Source organism: Diabrotica virgifera, chromosome 5, assembly GCF_917563875.1.
Source record: "Diabrotica virgifera virgifera chromosome 5, PGI_DIABVI_V3a".
Classification (NCBI taxonomy): domain Eukaryota; kingdom Metazoa; phylum Arthropoda; class Insecta; order Coleoptera; family Chrysomelidae; genus Diabrotica; species Diabrotica virgifera.
The window spans coordinates 136,924,666-136,944,569 of NC_065447.1; the positions used below are offsets into that span (position 1 = coordinate 136,924,666).

At 33.3% G+C, this 19,904-nt stretch overlaps 2 protein-coding genes across 2 annotated transcripts in view; one reads left to right on the plus strand and one right to left on the minus strand.

Annotated features, from left to right (window-relative positions):
• LOC126884427 (uncharacterized) overlaps window positions 1-19,904 on the plus strand; it is a 205,706-nt gene that overhangs the window by 89,465 nt on the left and 96,337 nt on the right. The window lies entirely within an intron of this gene.
• LOC126884431 (glutamate--cysteine ligase regulatory subunit) overlaps window positions 1-19,904 on the minus strand; it is a 46,891-nt gene that overhangs the window by 4,673 nt on the left and 22,314 nt on the right. Inside the window, exon 3 of the mRNA XM_050650350.1 lies at window positions 1,283-1,603. Within this exon, the coding sequence (XP_050506307.1) occupies window positions 1,283-1,603 (321 nt within the window). The remainder of the gene's footprint in view (window positions 1-1,282; window positions 1,604-19,904) is intronic.

The following is a 19,904-nucleotide window of genomic DNA, read 5'->3' on the forward strand; positions in this document are numbered from 1 at the left end:
AGATATGGGATGTTGAATTTTTTCTTACAAACTGACAATTTATTTATTGCTTTAAAACCAGTTGAGCTATGCAAATGAAATTTGGTAGGTTTTAAGAGATAGTTATTGCGAATTTTTTGACATAAAATTAAGAATTTTATATTCACCATTAGCGTGCATACGGGTAATATGATAGGTCATATTACATGTGTGCGCGCTAATGGTGAATATTAAATTCTTAATTTTATGTCAAAAAATGTGCAATAACTACGTCTTAAAACCCACCAAATTTCATTGGCATAACTCAACTGGTTTTAAAGCAATAACATAAATCGTCAGTCTGTAAGAAAAAATTCAACATCCCGTATCTCGAAACGAAACATTTGCGAACATACGTTTATAAAGCCAACTGTCATTATTTTTTCATGCAGAATTATCCCTTAAAGTTTGTCGCACTTATTTAGAAACACCGTGTATTGATGAAGAACATGTCTAGTTGTTAAAGTACTTAACTTTTTTATTATCCAACATAGACGAATGAATCAAAAAACAGAATGTTAAGAAAAACTGAAGCTATAGTTGGGTTTTAATTTCAGTATTTTATAAATGCTAGAATATTCCACAGGGTGATGCGAACTTTGAGAAAAAAACACAGTTTGATTGGTACACCCGGTATACAATGAAAATTTACCTAAAAAACCAATACAGAAGTAAAAACTTCGAGATGTATTCTGGTATAAAGTTGGTCTGTGCCCATTGAATTGGCAAGTACCTCGTATCTTCGAGCAGGGAACCATGGCACCCTTTTAGCATGTGTTCCACTTTATCCATTAACATCGACTTGTAGTCATAACATTTTAACATATTACATTATGTAAACCATATATGATGATATTAACACTATTTACGGTGTGCTAGTTTCAAAATACTCGGCAGGATGCACTGAAGATGTTCTGTTTAGAACGAAAACGTTCTGCAATCGATGACATTTTATAGTTTTTAAATAAACGATTTTATACCAGAATACATCTCGAAGTTTTTACTTCTGTATTGGTTTTTTAAACTATGGTATACAGCCAACTATTGGGAATTTCCCATTGATTTTTTTTTTTTTTTTTGAAAATTTACCTGTTTAGCAACAATATTATTACAGTGGTATTGTTAAAGAATCAGGCTATAACATGTTTAAAAAATCACTTAAATCGGCCAACAGGTTTAGGAAATATGAGACATCAAAAATGACCAAATTTTTAAGTGGGCCGATTTCTATGCACGTAAGTTTATTATACTGATGTACACTTACCAACTGCATCACTGTGTGTTAACAGTTTGATATCATGTTCTTTGCAAAACGTCTGCAATGACGGCGGTACAACACAACAAGTTGCTAAGTTGATTTGGATAATACTGGGTTTGACTTTAGCCCACTGGTATAACGATTTGAAAGTATTTTCTTCCACGTCGGCAATTCCTATTTGTTTAATTTGCTGTGTTTCTATTAAGTCTTCCAACACTTTCCAAGCACTCTGAATTGTATTTAAATCATCTTTTTTATCTTCGGATGGTTTTTGTTTAAAAGTTACGATAACGTCGTTAATCGCCTTAACTTTCAACAATGATAGAGCTGAAAGCAAACCAAAAGTAAAATAAATCTAGATTTTATTAAAAATAGTCAATTATATAGTATTAATTTCTGTTTTAAAATTAGTTGTCATTCCACTATTTTAGTTATGCGGATATTGTGAGCTTGTGATGCACGTTTTGAATGTAAAATATAATTATCATTACAATAAATTGTGCTTTAATCCCATATAAAATAATATTTAACAAATATTTGTGGTTCTCCCAAGGTATACTTTGTGTACCTTGGAAGGGTCACAAGGTATACTTTGTACACCTTGGGATACTTTGACGCTATATTTTTCGCATAATTGCCAAATAATTGGGGATTGCTTGGGCGTTGAAGAAAAAAAATACACATTTTTACGATTTTGCCAAAACTACTTGTATCATTGTAATGAATTTTGGTGGGTTTTAAGAGGTAGTTATTTTGCATTTTTTGCATACAATTAAAATTTCATATTAAACATTGGCGCGCATAAGGGTAATGGCTTGAATTTTTAAATAAAAAAATCGTATGCCCCTGAGATATATTTCAAATTAAAAATTATTCGTAATAAAAAATCTATATTCCCTTTTTCATACGACGCGCTGTTTTTATGCAAAAAATAAAACATCTCTAAAGAAAGAAATAATTTACAAGACAGTGATTAGAGCTACGGTTGTATATGGAGCTGAATTATGGGTTTTAAGAAAGGCAAATGAAGAAAGACTAGAAAAATGAGAGAGGAAAATTCTCCGATCAATTTACAGAAACATAAATATACACAAATGGGATGGAGAAGAAGGACAAACAAAGAGTTGGAAGAGCTGTATACGGAACCAAAAATCACCGCAATAATAAAAGCTCATAGAATAAGGTGGCTTGAACATGTACAAAGATTGGAAAATCATAGAATGACCAGGATGATATTGAGCAGGAAACCAGTCGGGAAAAAAAAGGAAAGGAAGACCTCGTATAAGATGGTTTGACAGCGTCCAAGCAGATTTACGTGAATTAAAAATAGATAACTGGAGAAACAAGGTATAAGACAGAAGAGAATGGAGAGGAGTGGTAAGAAGAGCGCAAGAGAAATTGTAACACAAGAATGTGCCATGAACTATAAAATGAGAGCTATATATGTATATATTTATATAATGTATTTTTAATAGACAAATATTGTATATTATTGTGTGTATAGTAGAAAAATGTAATTGTGTATTTCACGCCCAGGGCCTACATGACCTGTTGAGCAAAATAAATAAACCCTTACAAAGTATTCGAAATAAGTTTCTATACATTCATTATAGAAACTTAATTCGAATACTTTGGAAGCGTTAAGATATTTAATTTTGGCATGATAACGGCGCGTTGTATGAAAAAAAAAAGGGAAAATAGATTTTTTGTCACAAATTGAACAAGGAATTCAAAAAATGATTTTTAATTTGAAATATCTCCGTGGCGTACTATTTTTATTTTTTTAACACGCTCTTCGCACAGTAATGTCCCTATAAAAGTGTCTCTATATGCAGTCGTGTCCGTAAATGTGTTAAAAAATTCAGACCATTACCCGTATGCGCCCCAATGATGAACATAAAATTCTTAATTGTATGTAAAAAAAATGCAGAATAACTACCTCTTAAAACTCACCAAATTTCATTACAATGTTGCCGGTAGTTTCGGCAAAATCGTAAAAGATGGTTTTGTTTCTTCAACGCCCTGTATATTGAAAACGGATGGCGTTACAAAATTTTAAAGTAAACCCCAATTATTTTGTTTCCTTCTCCATTGTCTTATATTCATGGTTGTCAGGTCGTCTTCTACGTCATACAACCATCTCGTTCTGGGCCTTCCTTTTTTTCGTCTTCCTATCGGCTTTCATTGTAATATTTTCTTTGCTGTTTTGGCACCTTTTTATCTCTGGACATTTCCCACCCATGACAGTCTTTGACTTTGCACAAATCTTACAATATTCTACCTTCATTAACCTCGTCGTTTCTCCTGATTCTCCAAGGGCCGTCTTCCTCTTGCACCGGGCCATATACTTTTCTCAGTATCTTCCCTCGAATGTCCTGAGTTGGGCTTCACCTTTTTTTGTCATTACCCAGGTGTCACAACTATAGGTTACTACGGGTCTAATGGAACACCAGCTCTAATCTGTCTCAAATGAGAGCATGCTTAATTCTGAAACATCTATGTGGTACGTATAATTCTAGGAGCAGAGAGTACTCAGAGAGTTCTGGTAGGCAAAGCGTAGTTTATGTATTAATCCTTTATGCCAGCTTTATAGCTATAGAGTTCTATTTTTTTCTTCAATTATTTGCTTCATTATTTTTAGGTTTAGGTACCATAATAACTTCCGCCACTTTGCACAACTTCAGAACATCATATTTGAGTCCATGATTATTGAAAAAACAGGTTAATTTTTTGTAGGGTAATTAATAGCTTTCTGCGGAACTGCTTTTAAATCTTACCAGTAATGAAATCGAAGCTAGGTAATCTCTCCGGGTTGATGTTTAGTGTTTCTGTTTCTAATTATTTGGGTGTGATTGTTTCATCATTCGTTTTAATTTTTTCTTGAAGTTTTCAATTATGCGGTAAAAATGTATTTACTAGACGATCCGCAAATTTTGTCGCTTTTGTTAACTACTGCACACCTTGATCTCATCGTTCTTCCTTAGGAGTATTCTGCACAATTGACCTTTGATAGATTAGTTGCTTTCCATAATAAATAATCTCTCGTTTTCTCTGCTGTTAGTTGACATAGATATTCCTCTATTGATTCTTGTTGAATATGCTTAATTTCAATCTTTAATTTCTGTGTGGAATTGTTCAAAATAGTTTCATCTACAGATTTTACAGGCATGTGCCAGTTCTGTCGCAGTTTTCTTTAAACTATCATATCCCTTATTTCTTTTAGATAATTGATGCATTTAGTTCTTTCCGCAGAAGTTAGTGTATTATTACAAGTTTCGGAAATACATGGTGTATTGGTGTATAAGCACATTTATCACCAAAAGTAAAGATCCTTTAACGACCAAGGAAAGTTCTAAAGTTGTGTATCAAATATCTTGCACAGACTTTGATAAATTTGATATAGGACAAACTTCTCTGACTTGGATTAATTTTCCTTGCGACGGTGTATCCACAACTTTGACACTTACGTTTGACTTTCTTTTCATTCTTGAATACATGTCAGTTGGTAGTTCAGATTTCTTTCCTAGATGGCGCTAGGAATTATCACCCCACACAAACAACGTTTCCACTTGACTTTTATTAGATTAAATGTTTAAATGGGAGAAAAGTATTTAAGGGTATCGATACAAGGTTTCGGCTCCAATGCTGTTTAAATGGGATTCATTTTTTTCGAATCCTGAGAAAACTAATAAGTATTTTTGAAAAATTTAAACGAAGAATGAAAGATTACGTTCTTACCGAGGACCGAAAGTCCCTGAAAACTTCTATAATGTTTATTTTAATAAGTTACAGGGGTGAAAAACTAAGAGAAAATGTAGTGTGATTTTTAATTTGAAATATCTCATTCAAAAGAAACTTTTTATTTATTTTAAGGGACTTTCGGCCCTCGATAATTTATTTAGTCTTTTCTGAATTTAGTCTTTCATTCTGCGTTTAAAGTTTTTAAAAATATTTATTAGGATTCGAAAAAAATGGACACCATGTCCGTGGTGATATTTTCCAAATCGAACATTCGCTATCTTTGTCATACAACGCACTGAGTCGAATAGAATATGGTGACAAGACAGTGACAATTTTAAATATTTGAGTAGGCATCGGGTATATTTTGAGATGTTGATTAAATAATATTGATAGTGTATTTGATAAATAATTGATTTAAGACGTGAACTTAATAAAAAGTTATTTATTGTTTATTATTTATGGGAAGATCCAAGCAGAGAATACACCAGGATATATTCTGTGATCTAAGTATTGTTTGTTAAAGATGTTCAAAATTGTAAGCGTTCCATAGTAACAATATATTTAATGTTGTTCTGAAGCTATTTTCTTGTGGCATTTTTGTAATTAACTTGTTTTGATGGGAAATAAGCCACAATTTTACTAAAAAAAATGATTTTGTTAACGTTTCGACGCCCAAGTCGGATGTCGTTGTCAAAATACAAAATAATACTAAATTAAACAAAAATGTTGTTGCTTAGTAAAAAATTCTTCTAATAATTTATTTAATCTGATTCATTTATATCGGCAATTCAGACATATATTATACATTTTAAAGTAGAAGACTTTAACGATATTGCCAATATTTATGAGTTGCGTTCCTGGGACGACTTTACTGAAAGACAGTTCATTCGATTACATGAAATCAATCCTAACTCAAGAATATCCGTCACAAAAAAAATCATAACATGTGATCTGTCTTTAAAAAGACAACCACATGCAACGGTGACAGTAAAATTCTCGGGTTAGAGATTCCATAGTAAATCACGAGGGAAAACCAGGAAAAAACCTCGTGATACTATCCCGACATCGTAAGTATTAGGTCTTACTTTAGTTTACTCTCAAATCTAATACCAAATTCTGACCTTAATATGTACTTAATATATTAATATGGTTTTACCTCGTGATTTACTATGGAATCTCTAAGGCGAGAATTTTACTGTCACCGTTGCATGTGGTTGTCTTTTTAAAGACAGATCACATGTTATGATTTTTTTTGTGACGGATATTCTTGAGTTGGGGTTGATTTCATGTAATCGAATGAACTATATTTCAGTAAAGTCGTCCCAGGAACGCAACTCATAAATATTGGCAATATCATTTTAAAGTTTTCTACTTTAAAATGTATAATATATGTCTGAATTGCCGATATAAATGAGTCAGATTAAATAAATTATTAGAAGAATTTTTTACTAAGCAACAACATTTTTGTTTATTTCATTAATATTTTTTTGTATTTTGACAACTGCATCCGATTTGGACGTCGAAAGGGTAATAAAATCATTTTTTTAGTAAAATTGTGGCTTATTTCCCATCAAAACAAGTTAATAACAATATATTATTAAAAAATCACTTTATCACTTTTCCTCTTTTCTCGATTGAGTATTAATTTTTGTTGTACAGTATATAAATTATTACAATCACTGAAAACAAAGTTAGTGAAAAAATTATCATATTAATTAACTGAATTTATAATTTAAGCAATATTATACAAGTAACAGTTATCCAAGAACATTCAAAAGTCATCTCTTTAAAGTTAATGATGACATTGTCAAGTAATATTTACATATCCATACCAGTGAGAATTTTACTACACGTAATTTGCCGTGTAAAGTCAGAAAAAGTAGGGATATCCGTAAAATATTTGCGCCTATACTCTTCAAAATAATCTGCTATGCAGACGTTGCAATATTAATCTCTCAAAGTGGAGATAATTTACAATGTATGTTGCACAAACTATAACCGCCAGAAAAGTTAACATGTTAATTTCCCCAAAAAGACAAAATACATGGTTATAATAGGAAATCTACTAAGATTTAAATTAGGTGTAGGTTAAATAATAGAACAAGTGATGGAGTTTAAATATCTAGGCATCACACTATCTAGCTACGGACAGCTCGAAACAGAAGTGGAAGATCAAGTGAATAGAGCAACCAGAACCGCAGATTGCCTGAATGAAACAATATAGCAGCATTTACAAAACAAAACAATCGTCAGACCAATAATGACATACGCGGCAGAAATAGGTACGACCTGACACAGAGATGACAAAAAAAATGATAGAAACAGCAGATGAAAACCCTTCGAAAAATTGATGGTAAGACACTATGGGACAGAGCAGAAGTGCAGATATACGAAGGAGATGCAAGGTGGACAACATTAATAACTGGGTAAAAAACAGAAGAGTAGAATGGAACGACCACATAGGCAGAATGACAACAAATAGAGTAGTAAGGATGGCGAGAGACCTTTCCCCAATAGGAAGACGATCAGTGGGAAGACGGAAGACCACGAAAACGATAGAACGAAACTTACTGGAGGCACATTGAAAAAAATTAACAGCAGCATTCAAGAAATAAGATACATCAACGAACACATAATGCTGGTTTGCCTTAAACTTCACCACACGACACTTAATATTATCCCTGTATATGCCCCAGATAACAACAAAAACAAGGAAGAAAAAGATGCTTTTTATGGACAGCTCCAAGATCTACTGGACACAATAGCCGGTAGTAAAACAATAATTCTCGGCGACTTAAACGCCAGAGTCGGCAACATACCTGTGCCTGGAGTTACACAAAAATTTAACGAAGAAACGCTCAACGACAACGGAGAAACACTCCTAGAACTTTGTTTATCGAATAACCTCCGAATTAACAACACATACTTTGACCATCCAATACAGCATAAGATCACCTGGTCAGATACAAGAGGACGGAACTCTATGATTGACTACATTATAACAAACAGACAAATACTCCCCAGGGATATAATAGATGTGCGCACTCTATCATCCGCCAATGTAGGATCCGACCATGGCCTGGTACTGGGGAAAATAAATATAGAAATCAACACACAACGCAAGCGAAATACAAAAGTCGAAGAAAAGTTAAACATAGAAAGCTTAGAAGACGAAGGGACACAAAACTTGTATATAAACAGACTAACAGAAAAGTTAAACAGCCATAACCTAGAGACTAAAAAGGATATAGAAGAAACCTGGAAAATTATTAGAAAAAGTATCCTACACGCAGCAGAAGAAGCTTTAGGTAAAAGAAAAGTCAACAGAAATAAACGGGAATACAAAACTCCATGGTATGACGAAAGGGTGAAAGCACTAGCAAATCAAAAGAAACAAGCTTTCCTAACATACAAAAGAGTGAAGACACCGGAGGCACGAGACGACTACATGACAATCAGGAATAGAGTAAACCAAGAAATAGATAACATCAAAAAAGAACACTGGGAGAAATTTACCAAAGATATGGAATACGACCTCTATGGATCCCAGAAAAAGGTGTGGAAGATGATAAGGAGACAAAAAACAGAAATGAATGCATTTGTACGGATAGATAACATTACGGAGACACAATGGACTGAGCATTTCACGAAATACCCGTGTTGAGCTGGCCCCCCCCCCCACTTGCAAAAATTAAAAAACAAATAGCCCTGATTTATGAGCTATTTATGAGCTCTCATATTCCGCAAACTAAAAATTTTGAGCTCGTTCCACTGAGCAGGAATTTAATACCCTAGTGGGGGGGGGGCTGAGTCAGCCCCCCCCCCCCCCCACTACTTAAAAATAGGAATATTGAATCGGTTTTTGCGGCAGAATTACGAGCTATTTATGAGCTCTTCAAATTATATAGTTTCGATTTTTGAGCTCATCCCCTTCACCCCCAAACAACCCTTTAATTGATTTAACTTAAGAGAAAGATGCTGAGAAAACTTAAAATATATCGTATTGCGGATATAATTCCTATAGCTTATATACTCTAAGAATAAACTATTAAATCAAGGGCATTTCGATTATTGAGCTACAACCCCTTCGCAAGAAAACCACCCTATCTTCCCGGCTTAAGAGAAAGTTGTACTTAAAATGCGTTAAACTAATTATTTGGCGACTACATATCATTTAATAATTTATAAGCTTCCAAATTACGCGCATTTAGATCAGTAAATTGCAATTTATTTTGTATAGTGCAGTCACTGAAAATGGGGTCGTTTTCTTGCGAAGGGGTTGTAGCTATATAATCGAAAGGTGCGTGATTTAAGAGTTTATTCTTAGAATATAAGCTATACGAATTAAACTACTATTAACTTTTTTGTAAAAACTTACAGTTTTTCAGTGATTTACAAAAAACCTCTTCAAAACATGCATTTTTTTCACAAATAATTAAAATCTTTGTATTAAAAAGTATTGACTTATTTTATTAACTTTATATAATAAATTTGGCTTTTAATTTGTTCTTTTATTGATTTGTGCAGTTATTTTTTATAAAATAATTTTCACCCCCGAGAAGGGGCGGTATCCACCCTCAGGGTAAAGGCGCAAGGTGGTACCATGTCACCTTTGTTTCTTGACGTATCCTCTAACCACTGACCAATTTTCGTGAAAATCGATGAAGGTTCACCGAACTTGAAGGTAATCGTTGATTTTTACCTTCAGTGACTGCACTATACAAAATAAATTGCAATTTACTGATCTAAATGCGCGTAATTTGGAAGCTTATAAATTATTAAATGATATGTAGTCGCCAAATAATTAGTTTAACGCATTTTAAGTACAACTTTCTCTTAAGCCGGGAAGATAGGGTGGTTTTCTTGCGAAGGGGTTGTAGCTCAATAATCGAAATGCCCTTGATTTAATATTTATTCTTAGAGTATATAAGCTAGAGGAATTATATCCGCAATACGATATATTTTAAGTTTTCTCAGCATCTTTCTCTTAAGTTAAATCAATTAAAGGGTTGTTTGGGGGTGAAGGGGATGAGCTCAAAAATCGAAACTATATAATTTGAAGAGCTCATAAATAGCTCGTAATTCTGCCGCAAAAACCGATTCAATATTCCTATTTTTAAGTAGTGGGGGGCTGACTCAGCCCCCCCCCCACTAGGGTATTAAATTCCTGCTCAGTGGAACGAGCTCAAAATTTTTAGTTTGCGGAATATGAGAGCTCATAAATAGCTCATAAATCAGGGCTATTTGTTTTTTAATTTTTGCAAGTGGGGGGGGCCAGCTCAACACGGGTCACGAAATTATATGGAGAAGGAGAAGAGAACAGAGAAATAAACATTAATGAAACCCACGATAGAGTACTAATATCAGAAGAAGAGCTACAAGAACGAAAAAAAAAATTAAAAAATAGAAAAGCACCTGGTCCTGATAAGATAAATAATGAACTGCTAAAATATGGAGGAGGAACACTACTCAAATGGCTCCTAAAATTATTTGTCGATATAATAAATATCGGAGTAGTACCAGCGGAATGAAAGGAAAGTCTCCTGCTACCGATACTCAAAAAGGGAGACTCGAAAAATCCTGAAAATTATAGAGGCATTAGTCTGATGAACAGCACATTAAAATTGTTGACGGCAGTCATAAAAGATAAAATCGAGGAAAAAGCGAAAATGGCAGATGAACAACAAGGCTTCCGGAAGAACCGCAGCACAATGGATGCAATTTTTATTATCAGGCAAATAGTAGAAAAGTCTATTAAATATGGAAAACCAGCATACATGTGCTTTATAGATTTAAAAACTGCTTTTGACAGGGTGAGGCGAAATGATATCTTAAATTTATTACAAGCTGAACAAATAGACCACCAGATAACAAGACTAATTAATGAAATTAACAAGAACAACAAGACCAGAGAGTTATAATGTCAACAGGAGAAACAGAATGCATAGAAATAGAACTAAAAGGAGGAATCCGCCAAGTAGACTCGCTCAGCCCGTTGTTATTCAATATGGTGATGAATCAAATAATTCACGAAGTAAGAAAACGACATGGATACCACATGGGAGCGCATAAAATCACGATACTATGCTATGCCGATGATGCAGTACTAATTGCTGATAACGAGGATGACCTACAAAGGCAGCTCCACACTTTCAATATCACAGCAAATAAACTTCATATGAGAATATCAGTAGAAAAAACTAAATGTATAGTGATAAGTAAAGAGCCGCGTAGATGCAAGTTAGAAATAGACGGCAAAATTGTAGAACAAGTAATGAAATTCAATTACCTAGGAGTAGAGATCACTAGTGAAAGGAATATAAGAACAGAGACCACAACACAAGTAACAAAAGCGGCAAGAGTAAGTGGTTGCCTCCGAGAAACCATATGGAGAAACAAATATCTGACCACGGAAAGCAAAATAAAAGTATACAAGACAACAGTAAGACCTATCCTAACATATGCAGCGGAGACAAGGACCGATACAAGAAAGACGAAACAACAAATCAACAATATCGAAATAAAAGTATTAAGATCAATAGCGGGCATATCATTAAGAGACAGACAAAGCAACAGAAGTATACGAGAACGATGCAAAATTCAAAATATTAACAGGTGGATAAAAACAAGAAAAAAAACTGGAACGAACATGTAAACTGGATGGAACCAGATAGACTAGCGTACATCTGTAAAAACAACAAGCCGTATAGCAGAAGACCCGTTGGAAGGCCGCCGAAAAGGTGGAAAGACAATATACAGTCAACAACAACTGAAACAGAATAAGAGGCAGACAAACAGGAGTAATCCTAGTCGCGCGAAGAAGAAGAAGAAGATATGTCATTCGTATATCCCAAAATTATATATACCAATGACGTATGACGTAGATATATTATAGGTAATACGTCAAGGGGACGAAGTGTGGTATTATAATATCACCCTGTACAAAAGATGTGTTATTCAAAGAAAAACATATATCATTCATCGTTCGCCCTTGACCAAGGCCGAGCGTGAGGTTGCGAGAGTTCATCATGTATATAAGTGAACACCCGATGATACGGGTCATCGTTATCGTTATAATTATTTATATTTATAGTAATTAGTAATTGAGCAATGTGACGGTAGGTCGTTACTGTGATATGTAAACCCATTGTTATGGTTAATTGTAGACGGAGTTAAAAGTAAATAATATAATGTATTTGAACTAAGAGAGTTTTAATTAATTACGACCTAGTAGACAGTAACATCACACTATTTAATACATGGCTGATCCTGCAGACTAGAGGAGGTCTTCTGAAAGGAGCAGGGATGGCGGCACCAGCTTGGAAACGGAGACGGCGAAGATGGACCAGGACGAAGATGGACAGGAAACCCAGTAAAAAGACAAAGTGATAAAATGTAAGTAAGAATGTCTATCTTTATTAAAAATGCTTCCCTCGTTTTTATATTATTATTGAACATTGAATATTTATCTTTGCTGATTTTTGAATAATTTATGAAGTATCGATTTTTTTTTAAGAATATCTATGAATTTTGAAACATGAAGTGATTTTTGAATTGAATATTTTTTATCAAAGTTTATTATATATGCTATTCTTGAATTTTTATTGAATTTTGAATCTTTATTGAATTTATTTGAAAAATCTCTATCCGATTTCGATTTTTAGTACGGTTATTTTTGAATATTTTATGGAATATCGAATTTTTTTCAAAAATTTCTATCGAATTTTGAAGTATGAACTTATTTTGAATATTTTTATCTAACTTTTGCATATGCTATTTTTTTTATTGACGAATATGTATACTATTATTGAATTTTTATTAGCCAGTTGTTTTTATTATTGATATTTATTGATTCTATAGATACATTTTAATCGATTTTGTGTTAAATTTTGTATGATATGAACCTGAATTAATATTTTTTGAGTGATAAATGATATTTTTTTAATAATGATTAGTGATGACATAGATAAATTTTGCTGTAAACAAAAAATACATTTTTAACGAACCGACCTGATGAGTCGAGATAAAGAATTTGGAGAAGAACTATATAGATAAGAAGAAGAACTAACAATATTATAAGCTAAATATTATGAGGCAACTTGAGACAATAAGAAACCCACTGCTCTTGTCAAATTAGGAAGGTACTAAGTGATTTATAGAAGCTTGAAAGCTTATTAGAGACCCACTCTGTGTTTTGAGAGAACCTATTTTATTCATGATTATTCGTGAATAAACAACGGCCTCAAAGCAAGGGATTGAGGATGTGATATTTTTAGAAGAATTTGAACCGCATAAAATACCTATTTCGTGTTTTGAGTTAACTATACCACCTCCATGGTGCGTACAGATCAGGGCGAAAATTCGGGGTAATATTGGCGGAGAACTAAGACATCCGAGTGAAACCTCTTTTATTAAGGTAAAACGAAGTTATCGGAGCTAGTATGTGAAGTGATGATTATGATGTTATATGAAATGATATATGAGATAAATGATATATGATTGTTATATGAAATATGTATATGAAGATGAATTATGTACACTGTAGAAGTGTTATTATGTGGAGAAAATGAAGAAATATAGTTGTAGTACCAGACAAGAAGAAGAAGAGAAAAAAAGATAATTTTTTTATTAAAATATGTGGGAAAAATGAAAGAAGACACATAAAAATTGCAAGAAAAGAAGCAAAATTAAGAAGATACTAAGCAAATAAGTAGCTAATCATTGAATTATGTCTAAGAATTAAAGTTGTAAATTTTTGTTTTCTCTAAAGTAACGTAAATTATAAATAACTTATTTTTAAATGTATATAATGAATTCAGGTTAAATTTTCGCGGAAAATGGAAGTGTTTGAATTAAGGATAGACAATATCTTATAGTGTTAGTAGATAGTAAGCAAAGGGACACAGAAAGTGAAATTTTTAGACATTCAGAAACATAGATTAAATATTTATTATAGGTACAAGAGAGATTGGACAATTCGACGTAGATCTCAGGATCGAATTGCTTTGTGATGCCCCTTTTTCCGCTTCTTCTCGATCGACGATGGTAAATAAATGTTTGAGTGTGGAGTAAAAATATGGTTTTATTGACAGCTATGTAATTACACTATAGATGATGTTCAGGTAACTTTCTATGATAGACTGCCTTTAATGACAGCTACTGATAATAATTACACTCGGCGTAACTTCTGACAACGACTTACGCACTTGTTAACGAGGTAACTATTTCAATTAGACTGCAACCCAAAATAATCCCTTTGGTTAATTTATAATCTCGTCAAAATATACAATTCATCAATAAGTTGCTTGACAACCGAACTACGGACTTTGCATGTTGAAAGATTGCAACTACAGTTTAAAGGAAGCTATTGCAAAACTTGTAAAGTTCAATTGAAAAATATATTATTTGGCATTTTATTAAGTTTGCAGGTTGAATGGACTCTAATTATTAAAATATTACTCGATGTTTCCCAATGTTTCAATCATACACGGTGAAACTATAAAAGTTTAGCAAGTTAAGAAAAAATGTGAGATTACAAATTAAGGGATTAATTTGAGATTGAACATATTGGCCACTTAAAAGAAAGAGACGACCAATAGAAAATGTTTAAACACATTATAATATAAAATAATAAGAATATAACAATAATCCTAACACTTATTCACTCGGTTTTTGAATTATTATCTCACCCGAGCAGTGCTACCTATAACGTGAATATTTAGAATTTATGATTCAGCTAATCTGTTTATTTCAAATCTAATCTATTTAAGTGAAACTGTTCTAGATGAAACTGTTTTAAAGTGTTAATTAAATTTGGTTGTGATGCTGTGTTTTTTCGAACTCTCATCGAGGAACTAATCTCCCCGAATAGCTACATTATGATCGGGTATGTTGATCGGCTTTTAAAAATCTACTGCAAGTAGATTCCTTGGGACCAACAACAAGACACCAACGCCATCTTTTACCGACAATGGAAGAGCTGTGGCAAAATTGACTAATTTTCTCACTATATGCATACGTGCTGACTTTTTCCTCCTTTTCAGGTCTGCATTTGACCGTTTTAAAATGTTACTAAATATATTATACTTATAACGAATAATTTTTTCCCACATTCTAAATCCTCTCTTTGCCTTTCGTGCGTTGGGCTCTCTGACTATTTGTTTTAAATTGTATATCAGACTATTTATTATTTTTCCGTTTATATTTTGAAGTGTTTTTATGACTCCGCTAAACGATTCTATTACATTTAAAGCCTTTGAAAATATTCCTTCCTCAGCAAGTTTAACATTACTAGGTTTAATTTTTATAATTTTATTTTTAGATTCTGCTAACTGTTCAACTAATTTTATTTGAAACCTTCCTGGTTCATGTAAGTTAACAGCATATTCGCTTTTTCCACGAATATTATCGCATTTATTAAAAAATGCATTTGAAATTATTGTATTTATTTGTTGTTCTGCCAATTTAGCCTTGTTAGTTTTATGTTTCTCGGTAAATTCCGTATCCTTAACTGTTACAATAGTTTTTCTCTGAAAAGTTTCAGTGTGTAAGACCTTTTGCTGTGCACTAAAAACTGTATTTAATTCTTCAAAATTTAAATTTTTCTCCATGCCATCACTGGACATGTGGACATTTACTTCTGTCTCTTTCAAATCAATTTCTTCGGTACTGGTTATATAAATTTTTCCATCTTCTATATTATTATTAACTTGTTCTAACTGTATTACATGATTCTTGCCATCTTTATTTTCAACAGCTCTCGCACATTCTGTATTTTCTATACTTTTATTAAGCTGTTCTATTTCTTTTGAGTCCATTTTAATACTTTCTGTCTCTTGTACAACCATTCTAGTTTTATTTTGGTCTGTACCCTCGATATCAGAAATTTTTTGAACATCTTTATGGGATTGAGTCATTAAATCATCAACCTTTTCGTTTATATTCTTGGGATTTTCTTCCTCAAGTATAAGCGATTTAAAATCCTTTCCCTCGGGTGTCTTTCTTCCCGGATCGAAATTAGTTTCTTCTGCAGTTTGGGTTGGCTCTAATTCCTTGAAATCAAGCTCGACTACAGAAGCTTCTATTTTGCTATTAGCTGATTTTATTTCATTGGTATTTGTTTCAACCAATTTCAACTCTTTTTTAATATTTATGGTTTGCTCTATGGCTTTATTTTTAGGTACTTCCGAATATCTAGGCATCTGCCGCCTACAGAACATACTGAGTACTTGTATCTGCGGGATATGCTCTTGATGTGCTACCCCTGACATTATCCAACCCAATTTTGTATTTTGGGCGAGCAAACCATTCTTCGTTCGATCTACTCCGTCAAGTAAAATCAAACTATATGCTTTGGCTCCTAATAGTATATCTATCGGGCCTGTTTCATTAAAATTTGGATCAGCCAGGACTAAGTTCCTAGGGTTCCTTTCTTTTATTTGTATATCCTTTTCCGGTAGATTCTTTGTTATTTTTTGTAGCACAAGAGCTTCGGTCTTCATTTCAAATTCATTTTTGAAATGCGCCTCTAAGTTTACTGTCACGCTCCATTTCGACGTCCTTTGGTCTTCATTGCCAATTCCAGATATCTGAGCGTGGACAGCCTTTCTTTTTATTCCGAGACTTGTAGCGGCCTGCTCCGTAATGAATGATGACTGCGAGCCTTGGTCAATCAATGCTCTCATCAATTGTGAGCTTCCTTTTGAGTCTCTTACTCGTACTAATGCCGTTGCAAGTAGCACTTCTTCATTCTGATGACTTAAACAGCTCACAGTATTCTCTTGTCTCCTTGACGATCCGTCGTAACTGTTGTCATCTCTGGTCCCACTAGAAGTGGGTCTATTTTTTGGCCTTCTGTTTTCAGAATTCCTTCTGTTATCATACTGACCTTCTGACCCACTAGAATTGGGTCTATTCTGTGGCCTTCTGTTTTCAGAATTCCTTCTGTTATCATACTGACCATCTGACCCACTAGTATTGGGTCTATTTTGTGGCCTTCTGTTTTCAGAATTCCTTCTGTTATCATACTGACCATCTGACATGTGTAGTAATGAGCTATGCTGTCCATTACATTCTGCACATCTATAAGTGGAATAACATGGTACTTCTTTTTTATGTAGTAGGCATCTACCGCACCATTGCTTTTCCTTTACTATTTTGTTTCTTTCACGTACTTGTAGACTTAGAAACTTTGGACATTTGTACAGTTTATGTTCTTCATGACATACCACACAGGTTATCTTCTTCTTTGCCTGTTGTTTGTGATCTGTTCTTTTCCTTTCTTTTTCCAACATCTCCAATGTCTGGAATCTTCTTTGTAGGAATTCCTGTGTTGACTTATATGTAGGAATCTCCCTACTGTCTTGAATTGACGTTTCATATAATCTCCTGGTTTCTGTGTCCCACTTCAACATGCTTATCCTTGCTATAAGAGGACTCCAAGACTCTGTCATTATACCTAGTCCACTAATCGCTTCTAAGCATTCGTGGATAGTATCATGTAATTTTTTAAGCGCCTTTGCTGACGCTTCTTTTATCTCCGCAGCCTGAAGTATCTTGTCTATTAATATAAATAGATTCATCCTCGGATTATCGTACCGATCTTGCAACATTTTCCACGCAGCACTGTAGTTTGCTTCTGTTGTGTTTAAATGTTGTATTATTCTACTTGCTTCTCCTCGGAGGCTTGTCTTCAGATACTGCATTTTCTCCACATTTGATAGTTGATTATTCTCATGTATCAAATGTTTAAAAATATCAAAGAATGTTCCCCAAGCCTCGTATCTTCCTTCAAAAGAGGGCAACTTCGCCTGAGGTAGTATTATTTTTTCTTTCTTGCATCCTTCCGCCTCCAATCTCTTATTTATTTTTATAATCGACCGCACCCTTCTTTTCATCGTATAAAATCTTTCTATTTCAGCTTCTAGTGCATCCTGTTCATTTTCCACAGTTATTTCCATTATTAAAGCATCTATTTTTTGTACCTCTTCTTTTAAATCCTCTTGTATATCTTCATTGTTTTCGTCGTCTTCCAATAAATTATGAAGTTTTCCCATTCTAATTTTTACTTCTCTAATTTTTATCGAAGACTTGTATGAATTTTTAATAAACTCCTCTAAAGCCTTTTTCGTTTCTTCATATTTTTTCTGTACTTGTTCGTAATAGTTAGATGTAAAATATTTATCATCTTTTGAACCTTTTCCTACAATTTCATTATGTTGTTCCGCAAAGTCATTCCACAATTCTTCAACTGTCTGCCGCCTTATGTTTAAATATTCTGTAGTACGCTTTTCTTTGTTCAGTTTTTTAATATTAGTCAAGATTTTTGCAATTTCCTGTCCAAGTTTTTCTTGTTCTGCGTATAATGTCTTCATGTTTTAAATATAAACTTGACCTATATTCAAAATAATGTCTCAGCACAAAAAACCTTTCTCAATAATAAACCAACGACCTCAAAAAATGCTGATTTGTACAATGAAATAATTTCACTTTTAAACCCGAGAAATAATATAATTCTTTATAAAAAAATGCATGTGCGACATAAATATATATGGAGTTGAATAAACGCAAGATTGTAGTATAAAAATAACTTGATTTATTAAATGTGTCAGTATGTCAAGATTTTATATATGTGTAGAAAATCAAATGTTTTAAAAGTTTCAAATTATAAGAATCAAAATTACCAAATATACTTAATATCCAAATAATCAACTGTTAGATTTGAATTAGACAAATTATTGCCAGTAAATATTTTAAGTAAATAGATATACAGTATACAGAATAAATATTTCAATAAAAATTTGTAAAATTCGATGCTTAAGTTTCTTTAATAAATTTTTTACTTTATAAAAAAAAATGCACTGCCCTAAATGATAATAAATATTCAAAAACTTACAGTTTTATTCCGATGTTCACTTGTATGTCACCGGGTGGGCCTGGAATCTGCAGCGCTGCCTCTTTCTTAGAACTGCAACTGGAACTGGTGAGCTGGATCTCTGGATGCCGCTAGATTTTTCACCTCCAAACAACTGGAACCGTAGACTTAAGGAATGCTACTCAGGTTCTCTGGTGCTCAAAGGTTATCGAAGGCTTCTACTTCTAATATCGGTGCCTTTATATTTTCTTTTCTCCACACATCGAATTCGATCGTCGATCTTGTACGGAACTGGGGAACAGCTATTCAGGTCGCTAAGGGTCGTCTCCTTCGAAGCTCCAATCCAATTAACGCCCTTTTGATGTTGTTTTGTCGAAGGACCACTGGACAAATCGACGTAGATCTCAGGATCGAATTGTTTTGTAATGCCCCTTTTTCCGCTTCTTCTCGATCGACGATGGTAAATAAATGTTTGAGTGTGGAGTAAAAATATGGTTTTATTGACAGCTATGTAATTACACTATAGATGATGTTCAGGTAACTTTCTATGATAGACTGCCTTTAATGACAGCTACTGATAATAATTACACTCGGCGTAACTTCTGACAACGACTTACGCACTTGTTAACGAGGTAACTATTTCAATTAGACTGCAACCCAAAATAATCCCTTTGGTTAATTTATAATCTCGTCAAAATATACAATTCATCAATAAGTTGCTTGACAACCGAACTACGGACTTTGCATGTTGAAAGATTGCAACTACAGTTTAAAGGAAGCTATTGCAAAACTTGTAAAGTTCAATTGAAAAATATATTATTTGGCATTTTATTAAGTTTGCAGGTTGAATGGACTCTAATTATTAAAATATTACTCGATGTTTCCCAATGTTTCAATCATACACGGTGAAACTATAAAAGTTTAGCAAGTTAAGAAAAAATGTGAGATTACAAATTAAGGGATTAATTTGAGATTGAACAGAGATATTGAAAGTTTTATAGACACATTTTAGAA